Source organism: Malurus melanocephalus, unplaced genomic scaffold (genome assembly GCF_030028575.1).
Source record: "Malurus melanocephalus ecotype Western Australia unplaced genomic scaffold, MMel_1.1 scaffold_29, whole genome shotgun sequence".
NCBI lineage: Eukaryota > Metazoa > Chordata > Aves > Passeriformes > Maluridae > Malurus > Malurus melanocephalus.
The window spans coordinates 3,278,918-3,304,046 of NW_026623261.1; the positions used below are offsets into that span (position 1 = coordinate 3,278,918).

General features: G+C 41.3%; 1 protein-coding gene across 1 annotated transcript in view; it reads left to right on the forward strand.

Moving 5' to 3' along the window:
• Positions 1 to 25,129, forward strand: part of RAPGEF5 (Rap guanine nucleotide exchange factor 5) — a 153,571-nt gene that overhangs the window by 41,793 nt on the left and 86,649 nt on the right. Inside the window, exons 7-9 of the mRNA XM_057363632.1 lie at positions 703 to 751; positions 16,830 to 16,906; positions 22,499 to 22,624. Coding sequence (XP_057219615.1) covers positions 703 to 751; positions 16,830 to 16,906; positions 22,499 to 22,624 — 252 coding nt within the window. The remainder of the gene's footprint in view (positions 1 to 702; positions 752 to 16,829; positions 16,907 to 22,498; positions 22,625 to 25,129) is intronic.

Sequence of the window (25,129 nt, forward strand, 5' to 3'; positions counted from 1 at the left end):
TAGACCTATGGAGAGAAGCAGATGTGGAGTTTAGCTGGCTAAAGAGACAGTAGGTGGTCTATACAGAAAATATGAAGAATGCAGAGACAAGAGGACAAGGAAGGGGGCTGGCTAGCTTGGCAGGGCTGTGTTGCCACAGGCTGGTGAGAGAGCCTGTAAAACTGAAAATACCTCTGACTTCTGCATTTTCATCTCAAGGGAAATTTTGGTCCTGAAATCCATAGCCATGCTACTAGAAGAGGTTGTTTCCTCTTGGAAAATACAGAAAGTCAAGGTCARTTACATACATGAACCTCCTTCAAACCTCAGCATGGAGAACTTCCTTATTCTGGAGTCACACAATGAATCCAGCATTACAATGTGTTCATCAGAGACAGAACAAATATGTAACYAGGGAAGGGAGAAGATTCAAGTGTGTGCTGAAACAGATATACTGTGCAAATAAATTACAGGTCGGGCTACTGAATTGCCCATTCCCTAAGGAATGTGTGGTATTTACATGAAATTAAAGTCATAGAATTCCCAGTTGAAAAAGAAATAGATTTGCTAGGAAAACTGACTGTATTTTCAAAACCAGGCATAATACCACATGCAGTTGATTGTTGCAAAGCATTGATAACTGGTATCTTACCAGTGTTGCATCTTGGTTTATTTGACTGTGCTGGGAACTGTAACCATTCTTTTCTTTTGCTGATATTTTAGGTACAGAGAGAACTGGCTGCTGTCATTGCCTTGAAAGCAAGGAAGTCAGGTGAGTCAGGCTGAGCTTCTGAGGAGTTTTTGTAATGCTGTTCCTTTTTGTCTTTTCTTGAAGTATGTGAATTGTCATTGTCTTTTTAACACGCGGAAGAAGAGATAGTGATGGAGAATCTGTGTATGCAGCACAATGTAATTACCRTTAAGTTTCTCTCCTTCTAGCTCATTACATCTAATGACCTAGCTAATAAAATCAGGGTGCTACAGCTAAATCTGAACTCTTTCTGGCCAAAATAATTGTTTTCTCTAGGCTGGCACTGTATGAAAGAAGCTGATGTCTCTGTTTGATTTACATTTAAGACAACTAAGTTGGTAATTTCCCTTTTTTCTTTTTATTGTCCAGTAKCTCATGCCATTATCTTTTCTGTATTTTACCTGCCCAACCAGGTGATTTTCTTACTGCTAAAGCAAAAAGACAGTTTAATGTACGAAGACATCCTTTGCTGTCTGTACATCTGTATGACTGTAGAGGCAAATCTTTGATCAGGACAGTAGAAGGGAAAGGCAATTGGAGAACTGAAAATTTCCAACAGTGAAAGCATTCACAGCAAACACTGGTGTTACAGTGCAAAGGCACTGAAATACGTGGCCATCTCTGCTTCGTCAGGGTTTGTTTGCACAGGCACTTCAGAATGTAGAATCTGCATTGCTGAGCTGGAGGGGAAGCAAGAAAGCTGTGTTCTCCAGGCACAGGAACCAACAAAACCTACCAGGCCAGACCTGTCTCTTTACAGGGTTAACTCTCTGGTGTTTTTGTGTAGGTRATCTGCACCAAGTTGGATGTATTTCTAGAGTAAAACACAAGTGGAGTTGCCTTAAATTATTAGTGYGTTCCCAAAGCCATTGAGGTCTTTGAGTGCATTTTCACTGAGCATCTCTTGTGATTTTCAGTGATTTTTCTAGAAATCAAAGTGATGGATCTTGTACTTCTTGAACTATTTTCTGATTTGTTAATAGTGCTGTATCAGAAATAATATCTCTATCAGTCTGTGGCTTACAAGTACAGCAAAAAATTTTCTAGACACAACACATGCACAACAYACAGCATGTTATCTTAAACTGGAGGCACGAAGAAAATGTGGCTGGTGTATGTGCAAGTATTTTCTTGTGAAAATGTAAGTACTAAAAAAATATTCTAGACATAGCTTGATGCTGTTTTGTGTGGAAATAGAAGTACCCATAGTTATATCCACATTCAWCTATAAAAGCAATTCTGCAGAAAGGGAACACAGATGTGAGTGTGAATTCAGATCTGAATTGCTTCTGTGTAGTGACTTTGCTTCTGAAAGTGCTGTAGCAGTTTATGAAGTCAGCACCCCTTGGCTGCTTGCCCTTACCTGGTGTCACCCCAGTCCCACCTGACTTGTAATGGCTGAACATGGAAATGCTTTTGCTCTGGCTCAGTTCAGAGRAAAACAGGCTGTTTAAAAGACGGGCTCAAGGTAATCTTTTATTTTGCTCTCACATGGGCTGAGTGTGATGCCATGTACTTTTACTGCATAAGAAGTCTCTCTGCTTCTCAGCAGTTTTGTCAGCAAATATTACTACTGCTACTAGCAATAAATAAGTCTCTTTYCCCCAAAAGAGTTGTTTTTAGCCAGCCTTAGCCTCTTATTTCCTTTTGGTAGATGGTTGGTTGGTTGAGTAGAAAATGAGATGGGGGTTGGGTTAGGWATGAGGTGCAGGAGAAGAGACATTCCAAAAGGAGAATATCTCTTGGAATCTCCTTTATACTGGTGTAATTGCAACTTTAAAGAGCAGGTAGAAATATTTCAGTTAAAAATCACATCCTTAACAAACCAAAGCTCCTTATGGAGCTTWACAGTGCTGCCCAGCTTTTCCTAATGCATTAATGTAAACTCTTAAATTATCTGTTTAGATCTGAACGAAAGATAACTCCTTGGTCCATTTAACTAGTGCACGCTTGTGGTTGAAATTTGCGTTTCTTTATTCCCCATCTTGAATGGCTGTAAAAGATGGGTGTATTATCAAGCATAACAGTAAGRTCTAATTTAAGTTAATGCCTTTAGTAGAGTAGCTGCAGAGTAAATTAGGGTTGGTTGTSGTTCTTTATGTCATTGCTGATGGTTAAATTCACAGTGTAGCAGTTGCTGTTAGCAGTCAAGCTGTGGTGCGCTGTGTCTGGGGAAGTGAAGTGTGTTTCAGAGAAAGTGAGACAGACAGTATCTTTCGAAGATACTGTTCCTCTAATCCTCTCCAAGACTCCATATAATTCCAGGAAATAAGCCACCAAGAATCAGACAAAGAGTTTATTTTGGCTCGAAAAGAGTGGAACATGGCTTTTGAGCCAGCTGCCCTGGGTAGCTTCCAGGCTGGTGTGAATGGCGTGGGAGCCTGGCTCATCCACCCTGGGATTCAGGAGTGGGGAGGGCAGGCAATGGGCATGGTCCTAACCTGCTGTCTGGAACTTGGCTACAGAGGGTAATTGGTCATAAACCAAAAGCTTTCCTAGAGATCAGCAGCACCCCCATGCAAAAGAAAAAAGGAGAAAAAATATCTTTGCCTAATGCAAGGACTTCATAATTTGTTCCTGAATTACTTTAATTTCTGGATGTACCTCTGCCCTTAGAGAAGCCCTTCACAGGCATTTAATTGTACAGGAAACACTGGCTGATTTAAWTTTTTTGGATTATTTGTCTAGCACTGCTGTAGCAATCACCATGTTACATTGCGTGGAAAGTGCTGTACAAGCACACAAACACCACTGCTCCCTCTGTAAGAGATGAAGAGTTTCCAAGTAGGAAGGCTTGTTGTGTTTGAAGCTGGAGGGGTGGAAGTATTGCCTTTGGTTACGTGAATGAAACAGTTTGTTTTTGTTTAAATGAAGCTTGTGTTTGCTACCTAGYATATGTGWGCRAGRTRGTAATTGCAAATATTCCAGYTGTGGCTGTGTCAGAGATTTACACRCTGTATCTACTGACAAAAGCCAARRTAGAGAGCTGAGCCTGCTGTGGGGTAGGGCAGAGTATCAAATTCTTGCTAGTGCAGGATCTGACTTGATGGAGAGGGTTGGCTACCAGAAGTTACAAAGCCCATAGAGTGTGGGATAGAATGCCTTTCCTCAAGAGGCGTTCTTCTGTTTTACTGTGGTGTAGAAGAATAGGGGAAACTCTTAAAGATGGCAGATGCCAAAAGAAAAATGAGCAACCTGAAAAATTAAAAACTTCTGTGCTGCAGAATAAAAGCTCTGTTTTCCTATTCCAGATGTGTACTGCAAGTATTCCACTCCAATAATAAGTTGTGCGCTAACAGGACATACCTGAGAGCCCTCATGCAGAGGGGGCTCAGCACTTTTAGCTTYTTTTCAAATAAAACTAAACCGGGGTAAAATAATTGTGTGTAATTCAGAAACTTTGAYGGACCTCAGTAACACTGTTGACGTGAAATCACATTTGTATTTCATTAGAATAAAGCTCCCATGATAAAGGTGACCTAAGAGAGGGAAATGAGCTTGTGCACTTCTCTGTGGTTTATAAAAATGCATTGAAATTGTTCTTGCCTAACCTCAGAAATAAATAGATTAAATGCTGTCTTCTGTGGTTTGGTAAAAGGTCTTGGGGAAGCAAGTAACTGGAGCAGAAGGGAACTTTTTCCTTAATTGCAGGAACTTGGCATTAAACTGTTTTGTTTATACCTTTCTGGTTTCTGATAGCGTCTGCAAATGTGCTGAAACATAACATAAATGCAGCTTCCCGTCTGAAGGTTTACAAGGGTTGGCATTTATCTCAATTGCTTGTCATGGCTCATGACATGTTTCTTATGTGCCAGAGATGGTAGCTAAAACAAGGATAAAAAGCAGCAAATAGCCTAAGGCTTGGGGTTTCAGCCGGTGGCGAAACTACATGGGTACATCTGAACTGATCAAAACCTGTCAGGTCGATGCTTTGTACTGGTGTTAATCCCATCCACAAACAAGATGCCTTGCATTTCTGTGCACAAACCCRGCTGCACCCCATGGCATCACAAAAGGAATTTCTATAACTTTATTTGTGCAAAGGACCAATTGATAAGAGCTGTGGTCTTCGTGTTTACAAATACAGGGGTTAATTAGGATAAGAACTGACAGGGCATGGATGAGGTACGAAGATGGTGACTCAGCTTCTCCCCAGGCATTGCAGGAACAGCAGGAACAGCAGCAGGTCTGTGGGTGCTTCTCCCTCCCACTGTGAAAGGCAAGGCAGCCACAAAGCCCTAGCATTTGTGCGTGGTTTTGCTCCCCCTTATGAATGTTATTCAGGTTTCCACCCTGTAATGATTCATTTTAGTCATGCCATATGTGAATTGGCAAGCCCTATTGATTTTTTAATATGCCATCTACATTTTATTTATAATAATGTATAATAATTTATAATAATATGACTTTGGCAGTGTATTAACTTCACATTTGGGATCTTCTGGATTGCCTCCACCCTATTCTTACAAATATGTATGCATATCYACCCTTCCCCTTTTCTTTTGTATTGCTTCTGTCAGAGCCTAACTGCCTATGTGATTTGCTCAGTATTTTTATTTTAGTGCAGACGATTCRATATGAAGCAGTCACTGGAGCCTGAGCTTTGCAGACATGAATGAAAAGCGAGCTGTGAACAGCTATTCCTTTTCCCGGGCACTGCCCCACCTCGACGGCACTGCTGTCAGAGCTGATTGCGTGACTCGACTCAAACACACTCCAGGCAATGTCAGCCCGGTTAAACACATGAGAACAGTCAGCCTGGGTCAGGTTAAAAGTCCACCCAGCTACGCTCCCACTGTCAGTRATGAGTAGGGGATGCTTAGAGTAGAGGAACAGAACAAATACAAACAGTTCTGATGTACATACTCAGCATTGACCAGCCTGTGATAGAGGGATTTTCCTRTACACACTCTGCTGTGGTAGGTAACCCTTGCTGGACCTTTTCTCCATTAATTTATCAAATTGCTTTTTAAGCCTGCTTATACTGCTGACCTTCATCATCTCTAATGGCAGCAAGTCCCACAATTCCCACGTGTAGTAGGTTAAACCATATTTTTTCTTGTTTGTTTTAAATGCATTCCCCACGACCCCCACTCTGTTGTGTTGCAGCTCTTTGGTGACAGAGAGTGGTGAATAATCCATTACCTATCTGTCATTACGCTATTCAGGATTTTGTGCACATCTGTCCTAYCCCTGTGAGTTGTCTCATTTCCAGGCTATATCACTAGTCATTCCTCACACCACATCTTTTCCATTAAATCTGATCATCTTTGCTACATTTATTCTTTTACTTTTGAGATGGGGCAGCCAGAGCAGCAGCACGTGTTAGAGTTGATACAAACTCAGGGTGGCAGCTTCTTATCAGGGTGGGGAGGTGGAGGTGTGTGGGAAGGAGCCCAGAGCTACACTTTTGGCAGCATTAAAGTGTTTTATCAGCTTAGTTAACTCAGGAAGCTACATCTTTACCATTCCGCCCATTTCCTCAATTTCCTCATACCTTGTGAGACTTGGTGAATTTATTCCACAATAATTAGCAAAAGTTTTGTCATTTGGTGCCATCTGAATGCCCTATGTTATGTTAGTCATTTTACTTACTTGTAGAAGTGTTGTTATACAGAAAATGGAAATACAAATTTGCATTMGATTTGTACACATGCTTGAAAAATGAGGTGACAAATACATGATCAAAGGTTATTCAAGAATGGAGCTGTTTAGCATTTTGTGTAAATTTCAAATACGATAAGTACTAATCAGAAACAACCAGGTATTTCATCTCTTTGGAGTAAAATGTGCGTGGTTTGTTACCACTTWTACCGCTGAAAAAGGGCATAATGAGATATGAAAAAACTTGGTCCTATTTACAGAATAAAGTGACAGTTTGGTTCCAGAAAGGTGTGCATTTTCACTTGTGAAAAAATTGAGAGTTTGAAGGGTGGGAAAAGGGTAGTATCAGTAGGACCTYACTGCTTTCTGTTCTCTTCATGTCTCTTCTCAATAGGTTTGTTTACTTGACTCAAGTGGGACCTTATTTTGTTGCAACTTCCAGTTCCTCCAAGCATCCACATGTTTAAAAAAAGGGTTGAAATTAGTAAACTGTGGAATTAGAGTTCTTCTGCAAATGTCACTTACAGGATTCATCYTGGAATGGCCACTCAAAGTGAAGGTGCAGGGATGTCGTGCTTCTCTTAGGGCATGGTGACTGCATCTTTGCTTTTCCTCTGACCATGTAATGTGGCTCAAAATGAAGGCTTCACCTGAAAACACAGCTAGCAATATTTTAAAAGTTACACTGTACTTTAGGGTCTTTCTTTAAGGTCTATGATTTCAGGTCTTGAAGGAAGGGAGATAATCTTGCTTTCTTCAGCCTGGAGAGGAGGAGACTGAGGGAGACCTTACTGTGRTCCCTCACCAGGGGAAGCAGAGGGRCARACAYRGATCTCTTCACTCTCATGACCAGTGACAGGACCCAAGGAAATGACATGAAGCTGAGTCAGGGGAGGTTTAGGTTGGATATCAGAGAAAGGTTTTTCACCCAGAGGGTGTTTGGCCGCTGGAACAGCTCCCCAGGGAGATGATCTCAGCACCAAGCCTGAYAGAGTTCAAGAAGCTTTGGGGCAATGCTCTCAGGCACATGATGTGATTCTTGGGCTGTTCTGCTCAGGGCAGGAGTTGGACTTTGTGATCCTGATGGGTCCCTTCCAGCTCAGCATAATTTATGATTCTATGATTCTAGTAATGTTTGCTTCTTTAAACAATCTTATTTAAACATTTTGTGCCCTGTTGAAGGGAATCCCTACCCCTAGGCACTGAAGGGGGCTACATTAATGTCTTGCATCACATGGGGTTGTTCCATTCCTCCTCAGATCAAGCACACCAAGAAAATGACAGCACTTCCAAAGGAAAGGATCAGACCCCTCCCAGCCYTGGGGAATGATGCTCCTTGTGTTGGCTTCTCAGGAGCCATGTGCCACACACACACAGACATAGAGCTCTGTTGTGCCATTCCTGAATCTACAACCACCTGCTTTGAGCCACCCTGGGTGATGCTGGGGGTGGGAAATGCCCTGGACAGCATCAGTGAAAGGACCACACAGTGATACTTACCAGCCTTTGTGTATTCAACAGCTGATATAAGGCAAAATGGACTCAGACTTGGGAAAAGAAGGAAAAGAGCTCTCTGRTGGGAATTACGGTGAGAGGGATTTTGGCAGTTTATGGTTTTGTTCTTGCAGCTGTTGTGGAACTCTGGGCAGAGTTCTTTCTGTGTGATCTAAGGTACTCACAGAGAAGAGATGAGTAATGCAGAGTAGCTGTGAAGGTGAAAGATGTTTTGCACATATGCAAAAAGAGACAGCACAGTGAGGTYGGAAAGACAGCAGTTGTGCAAAAAACAACCCCCAGGTGAATGTTTTGTTTACTGGGCTTTGGGAGAGGCATTTACAATGAGTTCACAGAATTCATTTATTCAGAGTCCTCTTTGTTTCCTGCTCCTTTCCTGGCCATGCCTGGGGGATGTTTCCATGGAATAGAGAGCAGTGTTTCACTTTGCACTAGCCTGCTCAACAACAGTCCATACCTCCTTGTTTGATCTGTTCCCASCAATCATTCTCTGATCATGTAATGGGCTCTTTCCCATCCTTCCATCATCTCTTTTCAGGCATCACTGCTATAGATACATTCATTCACTGCCACCTGTTTTCTTTTTTTTATATTAAATATCATGCACATGAGAACWAATATCTCAAATTACTGGATAAAATGTAAAACTTTCTGCATTCAGCCATCAAATGWTTTCCCTTGATCTGTGATTGGTACAACCCCTCCCTGCTTTTTTCTGTTCCTGTAGTAATCTTACAGTGTGTACATAAATTTTTTCACCTTTTTTTCTCCTTGATAAAAAATATGACTTCATGTGCTCACAAAGTGGGTGTAAAATGTGGCTTCATCTTTGCATGCATCACAAAGGGCCAGGCATTGAAAAACAAACCTTTTCTGGCCACATGAATCAACAGTAGTTGTTTATCTATTAAAAAATGCCTGTCTTGTTTAGCCTGAGGTGTTTTACAAATTATGTTATTCTAATGCACCACTACCTTGGATGAAATATGGGCCTTCAAAGCCAGATGAAAGCCTTCAATTCTTATAAATGAAATAAACAGAAGTTCCTAAAAACCTAAAATTTCACAATCATGTGAAATGACCATTATTTGACTGAACAGGAAAATATTGGTGCCTTTACTTGGTACATTAATTTTTTAATTTATCATGGCTGTATAAAGTAGGGAGAACTGAGCCTCATTTAAACTGAGGTTTGTCCTTCCTGTGGTCATTTAGAAGCAGTGGGAGGGAATGGCGCCACAATGGTGATCAGCAAGACCAAATCTACATCTGTCAGCCTCCTTTCTTACCACACTGGCTTTGCTCTGTTTAGATTACAGATTCCTACCCTTGCTATCTGTTCCTTTTGATAAACTCTGCAATGAGAGGAAATGTTTTTGCATCGTTTTCTGGAGTCCTGTTTCCTATTTGAGATTTGAGAAATGGCTTATAGCACYAGGACCCTTGGGAACTTCTTTTTCTGTGTGGAAACTAGATCAGAATAATGAGTATCYTCTGTGCAAATTCAATATTAGTTCTACACCTAAGGTCAAGCAGAAGTTAATGACCATTTTTYACATACAGAAGTCAGTTTTGAGACCAACATTACATTTCACACTTTAGTAATTGTAAAATAAAATGCTGGAGTAATTTATGTTAAATTGATTTAAACTACAAAGCATAAATATCATAACATCCCAGATTAGTGTTTGAGAGAAAATGCATCATTGTCACTCGTGCAGTAGTTCATTCACCAATTTACAAGTACCTTTATTCCATCATGTGCTTGCTGTGCTTTTTTGCATACAGAGGTGCTGAACAATGCTGTAAGCAGGGAGTCTGTCTTTAATAATTTTTGCATTTTCTTTGTTTCTTTAATTAGCTGATTTACTCAGCTGATTGCACAGCTGTCTGGGCAACACCCCCCAGGGGTCTGCCAACTGTTTCAGAGATATATGGTGTACTCAGTGAAGGGAAATCTGTATGGTAATTTGCATATATATATGCAGAAATAGTGGGAAGGAATRAGAAAGCTCAAAGGCAATTTTTGTACTGCCAATAAAAGGAAACATGTTAAGGATGAGTTTAAAAAGCTTTCTCTTTTCAGTAATTTCTGGGAAAAGATTACTGTTTCATGGTAAATAAGGAACCAATTCTCAGGTGGGGGGTTTTGTTCCTGGGATTATTGCTGTCTCTTACAAGCAGCTTTTGGGTATTTCAGAGATACTCAGTGCCTGTTCATTTTCCCCTTCAGTTTGGAAACAGGACTTGGAAAATGCCGGAGCATGCATGAGGATGTGGTCTGTCTAAAATGGTCCCAATTCCGAGGTTTGCAAAGCATTTTTGGCTGCTCATCTTCTTTTCCATTGCTCAGCACTAGTGCTTTGCATAGCCTCGAGGATCTGGCTTTTAGTTTCCCCAGTGGTGTCAGTACGAGCTGTTCATTTTTTTCCACTCTGATAAATTAATAAGCATCAGCAAACATTATAACACTGTCAAACAGCTCAGAGCTGCCATAGTAACCAACCTCTCTAGAGCTCGCTGTATACCCTCCACAAAGAACAGCAACGGATACCACAAGTTCCATTGTTCAAAATAACAGCAAAGTTTTCAAAAATAATGAAATTAGCTTAGTTATGTGATTAAAAAAAAACCAAAAAACAAAAAACCAAAAAAACAACAAAATGAGGGTTTGTGTTTTTTCTTAAAAGCTTCATGCCAGAAACTTCCATTGGGAAAAAACAAAACCAAACCAAAAAACCAACCAAAAACTCCAGAAGGGAAACAAACATGCCTCTTCAAAAATTTGGAATATAAGAACAGTGCTAGAAGTTGTGAGCTTCTCAGCAGYTGACAATAAATCAACTGGTGCAGGCTGCTGGCAGTTCTGGAGCTTCCCTCAGGGAATATTCGTGCAGATTCCCGAGTTCTTGTTGATTTGACCGGGACAAAAGAAAACCCCACATCAGGCTATAACCATCCAGAAAGGATGAGGCAGTGAAAGTCTGTTGGCTTGTCAAATAAACAAAGTTCCTGTGCTCAGAAGTTGGCTCTTTACCTCTTCCAAGGTGGCTGTRTGTCTCCTATCTGTAGAGGGCATGTAGGGGCCTTTTACTACTGGCAAGAAAAAAGAGATTCCTGTATGAATTTTGATCACAGAGTACTGAGAAGACTGAAATCTTACAAAGGGCAGAGCGGTTTGATGTTCTAGGCTGGCAGCAGGTTAAAGAACAATACTAAATAATAAATCAACCTCTGCATTTGAAATGAAGGAGCATCACTGAGAGCATAAGCGATGTAGCCCTAGGGGTGACAGAGCTTTGTATGGCGAGCAGAGATGCCTCTGGAGCAGCTGTGGGGACAGCGAAGTCACCGTCCAGCCTGTGCAGCCCCAGGTGACCCTGGCAGTGTCTGTGCAGCCCCAGGTGACCCTGGCAGTGTCTGTGCAGCCCCAGGTGACCCTGGCAGTGTCTGTGCAGCTCCAGATGAGCCTGGCAGTGTCCGTGCAGCTCCAGGTGACCCTGGCAGTGTCCATGTAGCTCCAGGTGACCCTGGCAGTGTCTGTGCAGTCCCAGATGATCCTGGCAGTGTCTGTGCAGCCCCAGGTGACCCTGGCAGTGTCTGTCCAGCTGGGGTCCCCCAAGCTCGGGCTGCTCCTGAGGCTGTGCCTGAGGATTTGTGGCAGGCTAAGCCAGTTCGATCTTAGGAGTAGCCCAGCACAAAGAAGCATAAAGTCATCCTTTGCCAATCCACAAATCCCAATTATGGTAGCACAGAGGGAGAACAGTCAATGCAGGGGTTGTGGGACAGCCAGCTGTGATGGATGGAGACCTAAACTGGATTCCTGCAATGGCCATGTGGGTGTCACCCAGAACGAACTGCTTACAGATGGGCAGATGCCCTTGCCTGTTGTTTGGCAGCAAAGTGGTTAACTGTGATGACAGCCCTTTCTTAAGCATTTAAATAATTAGCTTTCACAGTTAACACCCTATTAAGCCAAAGGGAGGAAGTTCACACCTCTCCTGGTKCTATTGTTCCAGTCTGGCTGGCTGCAGCAGCAGAATGACGCTAGTGCCTCGGTTTGTGTTGGGAAGGTTATCTTTGCAGCCAGAAGGGGTAGAAAGAAGAATTTTCATTTATAGGAAAGGAAGAAAGCACAATAAAGCAAAGCCTCTGGGAAGATTACAACGCTGTGGGTTCCAGGAGCTTGATGTGTGGATTTTTTTTTTTAACTGTCCTTCCCACTCTCAGTGGGCAAATGATTCTGCTATATTGAACAAGACTAAGTATTAAAATGAAATAATGTCCTTGTATTATTATGTGACTTCTTCTAAAAATCTTACTCATCAAGTGTAATTAATGCAACTAATTTACCTTCGAGTTTGTGGCACACAGAGCAGTGTATCATGGAGGCTCTGCTCTGWGGGTAACCTTGGCAGATCCTTCCACAGGCAGGAGAAGGTTTGTAGTGCTGCTGGTGTCTGTAGTTACCCTCACTGCATGCCAATTTGCGAGTTAGGGTGAGCCCTTTAGCATGTTTGTAATGCTCCCTGCTGCTGGGAAAGCGAAATCCCTTCCAATGCCTTAAATCTACACCAAAGTCTGTGGCACGGCTGTGAAAGCAGTGGGGAACACTGTTGGATGGTTCCAGTGCCAGCAATGGTTTCGTTCCCTCTCCTTTCACACTCCCATGTGATGCCTGATTCCGCTGAGGTATCTGGTGCAACATGATTTACTTTGTTTTTTTATTTCTTCATTATTTTTTTCTTATGATTTAATGGTCTGAAATGGATTATTAAGGGATAAGGCTCTCCCCCACCAGAGTTCTCTGTTCTAACTTTAGTTCACAGGAGAATCTACTAGCAAAATCTCAGCTCTGCTTTGTGGGAGCACAAGGAACTCAGATCAGATGATGGCCCTTGTGATCCTTAAGTGACCATRAAACATCCACATCCCAAATTCCCTAGACTATTTTGCAAGTAGACATATTTGAACTGCACATTAGCAAACTAATGGTCATTTGACATATTTTTCTTTCATTCATGGTAAACTTTTCTCCAAAGGAGAAATGCTGCAGGTAGAAAAGGGAATTGGTCACTCTACTTTTGTYTGTATTTTTGTCTGGCCTCCAGTCTCAAGCAGGAGCCCAAACATAACATTAAATAGATTCATACAGATCTGGGTAAGCCACCTTTGCATTTCCCTGTTATTTGTAAAATGTGCTGGGATATTTGTATCAGAGAGCAAAGCTGGATTTATGCTGGTGGAGAAGAAAATATTTGGCTCAGCTCCAAAGTTCACAACTTTTTTTTGTATGTACAGTTCCAGAATCAGCATTTGCCTGGGAAATACTTTCCCATCCCACCCTAAGCCTCCTCTCGCTTTTCCTGTGGCTGAATTTGCAATGTCAAAACTTCTTTATTATATAAAAAATAAATGGTCAGCTAACAGTAAGAAAGAAATTATCCTTGAATTCTTGTATTTTGTGACAGAACTTGTCTTGCTTGCACAATAAACCACGAGGGCAGAGCCTGGGTCAATTCAAGGGGTGTCTATGAGTTGTTACGGGGTTAGGAGGAACACTGTGTCTAKAAACAATCAATTTCTTATTGTATGTGATGGCCCACAGTAACATAAATTTCTAAATACACTGGAATATTTCAAGAAATAAGTGGGTTTTTTTCTGTTTTATAGGCAAAGCACATAATGACTTTTTCCTACAGAAACCAAGAAAATATAATTAAGGGTTGTTGCTTGTCTGCTTGTCACTTCAGCCTTCAAGGGACTGTATTCTTATGATGGGAAAGAAAGAATGAGATTGTGTGATTCCTTGAATGTTGCTCCCTGGGCATAGTTAAATGGTTCAATTGTGGCTGGTTCTTACGGGTTTGGGTAAGAGGCAGGGAGGACACAAAAGTCAAGTTTGTGATGGAAATTTCATGAAGAAGRGGCCAAATGCTCTTTCTCTCCCAAGAGAGCTGCAAGAACGTCAGTGTGAGGTCTGGGATTTTTTTTTTCCTTTAAGAAAATATTTACTGCTTCTTTTCTACATTCCTTACACAGTCTAAACAACATTGAAGCCAAGGGTTGGATGATAAACTTATTCAGGTTTTTTAAGAGTTGTGAAATTGCTGATAAAAACAACTTTTTTTTTTTTTTTTTTTTTGTAGCCATTCACTCAAAGTGCACTTAAACCAAAGCAATTTCTTGTCATCTTTAAAACTGCTCATGTTAAATCATTCAGCACCTAAAAATACCTGAATTCATTTGGGGTGGTGGACACGTACCCTCTTTCTCTTTTCCTTTGTGCCAGCTGAGAGACCTTGCTGCCCTCACTTCTGGGTGTTTGCTGCTTGTCACTGTCTCGCTGGGCAGACACTGTCCCCTCGGCTGACAAGCTCTAACCTTTGGCAGGCACGAACCTTTTCCCCTGGCACAGCTATTTGTGGAGCGCCCGTCTGTTCAGGATTGTTGGAAAAGCCGGCTGGATCAATGTAAATCGCTTCAACATGGACTCATGGTCTTGTTACAGAAAGGTGTCACTCCTTTAAATGCCGTGATTAACAGCCAGACTCTGGRGGGATATTTTGCCCATGAGTGCCGACAGCAAATTGATTTTAGAAGAAATCAGAAAATTGAAAGGAGAATTGGGAAAACCTTCTGCTAACGCAGACTTAACAATTKGAGGAATGTCTCAAACAACCGATTTTTAGCATTTGTTAATGCCTTCTGGCATTCCGGTGTTCCTGTGACATGCAGTTTGTTCTGACTGGTGTGCAACTAGTAGATGTCCTGACTGCTCCCACAGTGGCAGTGGGCAGAASAGGGCCATGCATGTGTGGGACTGTAAGAGGATGAGGCAGCTCTTGGGGAGGAAGGCTGGGAGGAGATGGGTTACCTGGGACTGTGTGCACAGTGTCCCCAGCCTGTCTGGATGGAGTAGGTTGTCTTTAGAAACCCTGCCCTACGCTAGAAAAGCAGGGGCCACACAYGGCCCCTCAGGCCATCCCTCTCGAACATTGTGTTGTGCCTTTTCCAGGCTGGGGCAGAGACAGGTCACCATGTCCCCAGAGCATTTTGATCTTGCCAGTTTTAAATGCTGCTGGGATCTGATGCCCGTTGTACACGCTGTCTGTTAAAGCTATGGTCTGACCCTCTGTTTGCAGCATTCACCTTGAATTTCAGAGGTTTGCTGGTAAAGTGATGCTGCCAACCCAATGGTGAAGATTTATATCAGGACTCTGTTTTCCTTTGATAATGGATTTAAAAAGATCCCTGAATGGAATAAACTGTGTTGACAGAATTACTTATTTCACCTTTTATAATTACATTTTTATTATTTTTTGATACTTTTATTACTTTTTTTGATAACTGTGGGGGAAGAAACAAAATTGTATCCTATATGGCATAGCAATATCGGCAGCAATTCTGCTGTAAGAAAATATAAATCCATATGGCTTATTTTAGAGGTCAAGAGCAGTCCAAAGCTGTTTTTTTTTTAAAGTTGTTAGATGCTGCATAAATGTTGGGTTGCTTTTTGTCTGCAGCAGACCCAGAGCATCCATGCAGACACACCAAGCTGGGCCTCATGGCTCACGTTACAGATATGAGCTTGGCCATGGTAACCTGGTTATATCTAAAAAATCAGGCTGAGGGCTGAGGAAAGCATAGGTGAGGATGCCTGGGGAAGGTAGCACTGCTGTCTGCCAGCCCTTCCACTCCTCCCTCAACAGCCAGTTTGTTCATCAGTCAAAATCTGGGCTGCCTCAGCTCACAGACATCGTTTGAAGGCAGCACAAGACTGGTGTTCCTTGTCTGAAAACTGTGCTGTGGGTTGTGGCTGTTCAGCTCAGGTACCAGGGGTGAAGAAGAGAGGAGGTGGCAGGAAGAAGATCACTAGCTCAGCCCTCCTACTCATCCATCAAAGCCATGAGCCATAAGGAGTTTTTCAGGAAATAGATGTGCCAGCTCTACTGCTTCAAGGACATTTCTGGTGTCACAAATGCTTTGGCTAAACCGGGAAATCATTCAATGTGTACTCAAGATCAAAGATGTTTTGAGTGWGGCTCTTCTAAGTGAGTGTGTGCARTATAAGATAAAGYCACTTTGTATGTTTTTCATTGAATCTGACTCTGCCATGTGTCACGTTTCAGAACGTCTGAGGGTTTAATGTCCCACCAAAATACAGCAGGTGGCTGTACTGATTGAAAGGATGGCTTGGGGTAGAGATAGTAAAACTGCTTATAGGTAAAGCTCTTTGCAGTACACAGGTTCCTTGTTTCTTTAGTTGTATAAATGGCTAACTCTGGTTGGATAAACAGCTAACTCAGGTTTTGACGCTTCTGGGGATCACAAGTTTGATATAAAACTTATAAATCTAGCAAAACCTGCTGGGGTTAAGTGATCTACGTTACTTGAGAGAGGTTGCTGGTTTCCTCTATTGTGCCAGCAGCAAAGAACTTTCAATAAAACATCTTCTGCTACCATTTATTTCTGGAGATGACTTTCATGGCTAGTGGTGATGTTTGTTAAGATTGAGATCACTTTGCTTACAAAGAATTTTCCAGGTCTGAGGAGAGGGATAAATCTGCTTATTTTGTTTAGTCTCAACTGACCTGCAATGTAATGGAAGAAGAGGGAAACCTGATTTTTCTATTCCTTACGAGTCATGAGACCTTGTTGCAATGTATGAAAAAGTGGAGTTTCCTTAAATGTCATCATTTTATCAGGACTAATAGTAGCGTGACTATAACTATTTAGTACTGGGTTTTACTGCCTGGAGAAAAATAAAGTATACTGTATTTATCATTTGTCTAAACTCAGTAAGGTGTACCTTACAGGATTTATACAAAACCACTCAAGAAGTTAATTAGAATGCTAAAGTTTAGACATTCCTTGAATGGTCATCCTTTTTGATCCAAAGTGGGCCATGCTGCTTTGCTGCTTCTTGTGGTTTAAACCTGCCTGCTTCCAATAAATTCCTTTTTTTTTTCTATTTTAGCAATTCATCAAAATGAAGCAAACAGCAGTCAAGAAATAAGAGGACCAGAAGAGCTCAAGGATACCTCTGATGAACAGGTAARTGTGTAAGATTAATGGAATCTTGGGAATGTTTTCAGATCTACAGTTGAAGAACTGCTTTCAATAGCTCTGGGAAATGGATTTTCGTCAATGTTGTGTGCAGGGAGCATGTAGGAGGCAGAAAGTCTGTTGGATCTCATCTTATGTGACTGTTTAGAATAAGATTGATGATTACTCTTGGAATTAATCCCATGATGTTGCAATTGGACAGCATTCTTCAGCTATCTTTCTGCTCCTTTTAGATAATACACATAGCATATACCAGATGGGAAAGTAAAATGAGATATGTTTTCAGAGGCAAGGGTATATGACATTTTGATTGAATTTAATCACTGTAAGTAGACATACAATGAAATCGAGATACTTATTAGTCACTCAAGTGCAAGCAAAAACCTTCTTTTTTTCCCTAACTACCCTCATTTACAACCAAAGCACACTCCTTGATATTGCTCAGAAGAAACTAAACTGCCTTTTAGAGTATTTTATTACAGAATTGCTTACCCTTTTTAATTCTGTGAATCTTTTTTGATTAATCTGCAATTCATTCAATCATTCTGTTCATGCGTTCAAGCTGTGCAAGTGTAACTGTATTGCTCACTGTACTGGTACTCATTATTGCTTTTAATTTAAAATTTATTTTTCCCCAGTCTTGACTTATTTTTCTCCTCCTATTCCTCTTGCATATGTTATGTTCCCCACCAGTTGCCACCTTTTCTCCTTCCCCTACATGCAGCTTGCAATTCCTGTCTCTGATTTATCTCCGTTKCATCTTGCCAAACTGAAAAGTTGTGTGCAAGAAAGACAGGATTTATGCTGATGTCTGTGAACAAGCCTAGCTGAAAGGGTACAAGCCATGTAGCCAAGAGTGCATTACAGAGACACAGAAAGGACCCAGGGGGAAACATTGACCTCACTGCACAAAAAGTCTGGCATTCTGGTTTTTTTTTTTTTTTCTTTTTTAATGTGTGTGTGGGGGGAAGATTTAATATATACACACTTCTACTTAGTTGTTGTAGTTGTTACAGTTTTTTGAAAATATTTTTTCCCATTTGTGACATGGACAATGTAAGCTCAAAGCTCCTGAGCAGCCCGGTAACAAGATGACCTGGACTAATTATAAAAACGCATACAAATTTTTTGTTGGGAGAATGATTCACCCAGATTTTTTTTTGACTGGAAACCAGCCTCTAAAATTTGAAAGAATATAAAACACGTTTAAAATTATACAATTACTAAATGAACAGTTAACAAAAGCATTCATGTGCTCTTCTGGGAGGAGAGCAGGTGTGTTATCAAAGCAGTGGTTGCTCCCATTTGTTTGTTAGCACCATAAAAATACATCCAGTGAAGRCCAAATACAGTTTGTTTCACAGGAGTGAAAGATTTTTTTTTTCACTTTAGTGGGACAGTGCAGGTGGGTGGAGCAAAGCAAGGGATCCTGTCTTTTGAGGCAGTGGCATATGGTTTTAAGTTTTCAGGTTGATCAAAGGTGAAGCTGGTAATAATTAGGTTTTTTTGCACCAGTTACAGAAAGAGACAAAGGTTCAGTTAAAGAAAACCAAACCACTGCAAACCTTCTGTTAATAGAATTGAAAGTGTGGTGCCCACTCTAAACACAGCTCTGGGGGACAGAGGCTTGATTTACATTAGAGTTAGTTGACAAAATTTGTGGAAGTGTGGAAAAATTTGGCATGGGGATTTTCGAAAGCAAACATGCTGTAAACAATGTAAATGATGCAAATAAAAGATCCCATCTTGTCTGCCTAGTGATGTGTAAATTCACTTCTTTGTCATTGCTAGGATGTTCATTTATCACCTCTGCAGAGGGAGTATTTTCCAATGGATGTGCTGAAACAGAAAGCATGTTGTGTGCATCTTCCTTTTTCCAACCATGGCAGTGAATAATTTGCTTTCATTCCCATTAAGCTTTTTAAAATTTCATTTAAAATATTGCATAAACCCATTAAATTATTGTAATTTTGAGCCATGAAATGTAGTAAAGCCCTACTGTAAAGTACATTCTTTTATCACTCATTAAAGTAAAGCCAGTTAAACTACACAACTTCAGTCAYATAAGTTGGTAATTGTATCTCCTTTGGTCTACATGAATTAGAGGTCTCAGCACCAATATCTTGACATGCAGGGCTTTGAAGGATGTGTGCCTGCACAAAATGAAAATCAAAATTGCACTTTGCAAGTATGGTGCCTTGCCTTAAACCTTTTGTGTATCAGCTTCCAAAATATTGCTTGAAAATTAAATTTATACTGACAAGTGAAAACAACCAGTAATTGGAGACCGTCAACAACTTTCCAACTGGTTTTTAGAATCTGTCATCAATTAATTATTTAATTGACCTGGATGTTTTCTCACAAGTATTTAGAGGAAAGATTTATAATAGCAAGTCAGCATAAGTGTGGAAATTAGAGCTAAAAGTGAAGGGTTCATATGTTTCTTCTTAATTATGAAAGAACATGTTTAACCTTTTGCATTTCACATTGCATTCTTTACTCCCAGTGCCAAACATGTGCAACTAATTGAATAATACCTTAGCCCCTCCTGAAATTTTTTATCCTCTGGAAAGCTAACTAAATAAATATTTTTTTGTGTTCTCTGCAACTCCTTAAATTAAGGAACATTGAGGGGAGGAGGGGACATGTTAAAATGTAGTTATTTGAAACAGGACAATGTGATTCTTCAATGAAATTTCCAGTTTGAATACAGACCATATTTGGGGCAGAGCTAATGGGCTTTAAAGTCTTTAAAGTTGCTCCTCTGGGTTGCTTATCCGTATGGAAGGCAGCAACATGCTTTGTGTGAACACAGGTGAGGTGCATGTGGGGAAAGAGAATGAGACCCAGCATTCAAAACCTTGTCTTTCTCTGGGATGTTTCTCCCACCTGAATGGACTGAAGAAAACTCCGACCCCAAAACTGAAGTCTCCCTTCCTACTCTTAAAACAAATGKTTTTAACCATTGGGCTTTGCTTCACACCCTGAAGATCAATARATATTTGTTCAGCAGGGACTTGTAACCATCTACGCCACTCGTAGTTGTGGTCTGCCTTCTCTGGGCACATGTCCTGGTTCCAGACAGGACAGGATTAGTTTTTACAGTAGCTAGGACCCAGAGGTTCTTCTATACCGTCTCACATCATTGCTGGGGGTGGGGAAAAGGGAATCTCTTCCAGGTCGAGGTATCATAGAGGAGGGAGTGTTTGGGTATTGCCTGTTGTAGAGGGGTTTCCATGTGAATCGTTTGTTCCTCGTACCCTCTGTCATTATTACTGTTGCTGTTACTGTTTGTTTTCTTATCTTATTGCTGTTTTCAGTAAATTGTTCTTATCTCAACCCACCACCTTTACCTTTTGTGCCTCCAATCCTTCTCTACGACTACCTGCAGGAGATGGGGGAAGGAGCAAGTGGCCCCTTGTTTAGCCACAGTGGGAGCACTAAATTGGGGACTGCCATTCCTAAACCACGACAGCACAACACAAAAAATGCYTCCACAGTACTAAGATTCCAGATCCTGAGAGACTCCAAATCTTTATCATCCTGAGGTCCKAGTAGGAGATAACACTTTCAAGTTGTCCTTAGCCTGCATTACACTGATTAAATACTCTGCTAGAAGCATCCTGCAGCCATGAAATAAGCAGGTTTGGTTTAGCTGATGTCCCCAAGCCATCAAAGTGTTGGAAGTGCAGACATCAGACCTCCTAAGTCTTAGGTTCCCTGTGTAAATTACTGAAGAAAAAGGAGACTATTAGGAAACAACTGATCTGACCATTTTCTAATGTCTACTGTAGAGTAAAAAAAAAATCTCTTCCTAAATACCCTCTTTTCTCTTGATTAAACATGTCCGGACAACTAGTTCACTGTATTCTTCCATATTTGATAAAATCAGTCTAACTGCTGATCTGTAGGGGATAACAGTATGTCAGAACTGGTTTATAAACCAGTGTCCTCGATTTAGAAKATAAGGCACTAAACTCATAGACTATGTAAGGAATTTGAGATTAGGCAATGCAATTCCTTATTTTCTCAGTGGGTTTCTGACCTTCAAGACAGCATGAAGGCTCCTTATGTGGGGAAGCTGAGTTCCTCAGGAGGCTGGGCTCAGGAGTGGCACAGGGCATGCCGGGCACAGGCTGTATCTGAAATACTTCACTTCATCAGAGTAGAAGTGTCTGATGCAGGCTTGTGAGGAGATGGCTTTATCCTGACTGGAAGAATATAGGCATTTACAAATTTCTTTTGATGAGTTGGGTAAAGATGATTCTGGAYGTAGTCACGGAGCCCTATTTTTTTCCATCTGTATTAAAGCACTTATTCATAMAGTGGATTTGTTTTCTTCTTCAGCTGAAGAAATCTTGACCCCCACTTCTCTTTTCCTTGGAGAAACCAGCAGGCTGTAGGAGGGTTTGGGTGGGCACTCTCATGCCTTTATCTGTCATGAGCATGAATTTTTCAAGGGCAAAGGATCAGAGCACTATGGGTTAGCAGTCAGAGCATCCCTGGCTTTTGGGCCTGACTCACAAGGGGTGTTGTGAATTTTGGAGCAGGTAGTGCTTCATTTAAACTCAGGGTGGACAGTAGAAAGAAAAGAGTGAAGGAAGTCGGGGGAAAATGTTTATTCACAGATTGTGTTTGAAGCCATACAGCCGCATCATAGCTATGCCACATGACGGGCCCTCCCAAGGCATATGCTGTTCCCATCAGGAAACATCTGGGCTAATAAAAGCTGTGTGGTGTCTTTGCCCCAGGTCTCAGTTATGCAGAGGCTGTATCCATGACCAGATCATGGACAGTGGTATCAGCCACWCTGCAGGCAGCAACTGAGCCTGTATCAGCCAACTTTGTGACGAGTCTCTGCTGTGCCTGTGTGCAAGCAGGAATCCATCTTTTTATATGTATCTATCTGGCATTTTTAGAAAACAACCATTGCTGAATGTTTTGACAAAACCTTATCAGCATAGCTGGAATAACTGTCAGAATATTAGCCCAAAAAATTAGTTCTAACATAGCTTTAAAAGCAGATATCATTTCCTTCCCTAAACAAAATCAAGAGATACAGATTTGTTATGTACAGAATAAATAAATGTGGCACAACTGTCTTTTAACTCTTGAGTCTTGCATACGTGAAAAATGGTTGGAGTGGGAGCAGAGGGAGTTGTAGCCTGTTATTTTTAGGAATGCCTTGTGTTGCACTTCATTCTTTTTCCAGGGCTGTTCCTGGCTAACTTTCCCATGAGTTTTTAACCTCTTGCTCTTGTTCTCTTATGTAACAGGAAACAGGCTGACAGGAACAAATAAAACACAGCATATCTGATAGTTGCACTCAGAGGAGCGGTTGATTTAGTTAGCCCTGCCTTCTYTCCTCCAGAGTAGATACATTTGGAGATTCAGATGTGCCTCTGTTCCTCTCCAGTTGTTTCCCAGGAAGCRGCGACTTGTTTGTGCTCAGCAAGTGGCACCGAAGTATCTCAAATATGAGAAAACAGATGCATTTCTTTTAAGGTTGAAATCTGTGGCAGTGTCATGTCCTGGGACTGTGGATTTAAGTATCTGTTTGCTCTTTCTCCCACCCTTAAGGCAGGAGTTTTATGCAAGCTTCAGGGAAGAGATGACATCGGACGGATCGAGCTGGTCCAAAAGCTGGCGAGAGAGAACTGCCAGTTTCTGCAGGCGGATAGAAAAGCACTGGAGAAGGCAGAACAAGTAAGACATTTCTTGTTTGGGTTTTTTTGTTTCTTTCTGGTAGGGGAGGGAGATTTAGGTCACAAAACTGAAAWAGCAAAGCTGATGGTCAGAATCCAGGGCACACATTAGTCATGGAGCTGTAGCTGCTCTCCTCTGGCMTTTACATTTCTCTAAAGTGCGTTCAGGTCAATAATTGTCAACACACTTAACTTATTATGTTGTCATTAACTGTCAGYTGCTGTTATTAATATCTTATACACATAGGATATAGCAAAAGATTTCGGGATGCTTTTTACCAAATTGTTAGGTTTTATGGTGTATTTAAGTAGTGTATAAGGCATGTGAGTGCTTCAATTACTTACTTTAAATTATCTTAAAATTACCTCACTGGGGGTATATTTGGATAAAWGTACTGGCTGAAACTTTTCAGCATGAATTAGAAAGAATGGTCAGGATAGGGAATTCAGCAGTTTGTGGGCTTTTTTCTTTTAAACTGTGTTTTCAATCAAAAGTTACACTGAAGAAAGCAGCATTCTGTTTAATACTTCTGAAAGCACTTATTCAGATGTTAATAACGGGATTGAAAATGCACTGAAACTTGACTGCCTTGCTTATGGCACAATGTCTCCTAATTTTGTTCTCCTAGTCAAGATTTCTATTCTGATTGCATATTCATCTAAAGGTGCAGAGGATAATAACTRAAAGAAACAACAAAAATCCCACCTAGTCCTCATGTCTCTTGCCATTATGTATATGTAATTTATTCCATTTTCTGCTCACTGGACAGTAGAAAAAAGATATGCGCTTTAGAAAAGAATTACTTTTCAGCTCATCTGCAAGTTCATTCCTACTGAAATAAGGCTGTACAAAGGAAAAGAGAATGATAAAATCTTATTTCAAAGTGTCATGCAGTTCTGTTCGGCAGTGTATAGAGTCTGGTCTGACATAGTTAGATGTGTAATTGTATCAGTAGGTGTGCAGAAGTGAGGAGGGCAATTAGCCAGTCTAATTCCTCAAGATTAAATTGTTTCTCACCTGACCTGCTAGCAATGGACATCTGGCAGAATTTCTATATTTCTTCAAACCGTATCCACACAGCACAATTAAAAGTTTAGGTGCTTAAACAAAGAAGATTTTAAGCCAGGGAAGATTTCTRTTGTGTTTCAGGATTTGGAAACAAGATTACAGGTATGTGGGCATAGGTGAGAAGGGAATGTTGGGACTGATACTCTAAAAATTCAGTGGATCTTTTTGCTGCTTACTCTGGTCATTGCAAAGAGTGCTGTGGCATCAGCTGCAGCTCTGWAGCAGCACAGATTACAATACAGTTCCAAAAATGGAAAGGAAAGAAGCACTCAGCTTTTCTTYTCCTTTTGAAAAGTATGGTACTTAGCATTTGCTGCTATTTAGGAAATGAGTGACTTCAGTTTAGCAGGAGCTCGAGCAATTTGCTCAAACCCGTCCTGAGCCGCATAACACAGCAATCACTGCACTCAGACAAGGATATGCCTTCAGACCTTTAGGATATGCTTTTAGAGGGGACAGCAAAGAGAAATGTCACCTGAGAGACTGCAGAAAGCCAGGTCATTCCTCATGTACCCTTTATTTCTGKGTGGGGAATGTCTTGCAGTTAGTGCTGTCAATAATAAATCATGGGGTGCTTCTTCCCCCTGTTCTGTGCATTGCTGGTTGTTGTGGGGTGGCTCCAGGGAGCCCATGCCCAAATCTATGAGATCCCTACAGTTCTCTTTGTGGGTGTATTTGATAAATCCCCAGCTAGACTGTGATTTCATTGGGACTGAACATGGGCAAGGTTTGTCTCAGCTTCTCGGTTTAGCTGACTCAGGTAACTTTCACGGGCGAAAACGCACCCATTGCCATGGCAGGGCGGGGGTTTCATACGTTCAGGAAGCTGTGAGCTTCCATCCCTTCCTCTCCCTCCCTTCCTCCCCTGTGCTCTGAGAGCTGATCCTGTGTATGTGCAGGTGGCAGGATTTGAGGGGCTGGGCAGGGTTCACTGCTCCAGGCAGATATTCCCCCTCTTCTCCAAGGAGAAAAGCAGCAGGATGAATTGTAGTGAATACTGCTTGGATCCAGGATTTCTGATCTTCCCATCTCATCCTGCTGCTACAAAAATGATGGCAGATTCATGGGCATTGGCTTACTACCGARTCCCTTGGGTTCACTGTAAATGTTAGGGGAACAACGTGTTCAGGGTGTGGTATCCTTGTTATGTCTAATGTGCCCATCTTTCTTTTTTTAACTTTTAAAAGCATAGCTTATTTTACGCTGTTTTCTTAGTAACACAGGGTGGTAAGCACTCAGTGCAGGAGTAAAATGGAGATGCTCTGTGTAATTTCCACGGGACCCTCATTTCTCAGCAAGTACCCCTGCACTAAAGCTTTCACCAACTTTCCCCCTGGGGAGCACAAACTCTGCTTTCTTGGATGATTTGTCTTCCTCAAAGGAATGGCATGCAGTCTATAAATGAGATGCCCGAGCACCCTGCCAGGCTGTTCTCCC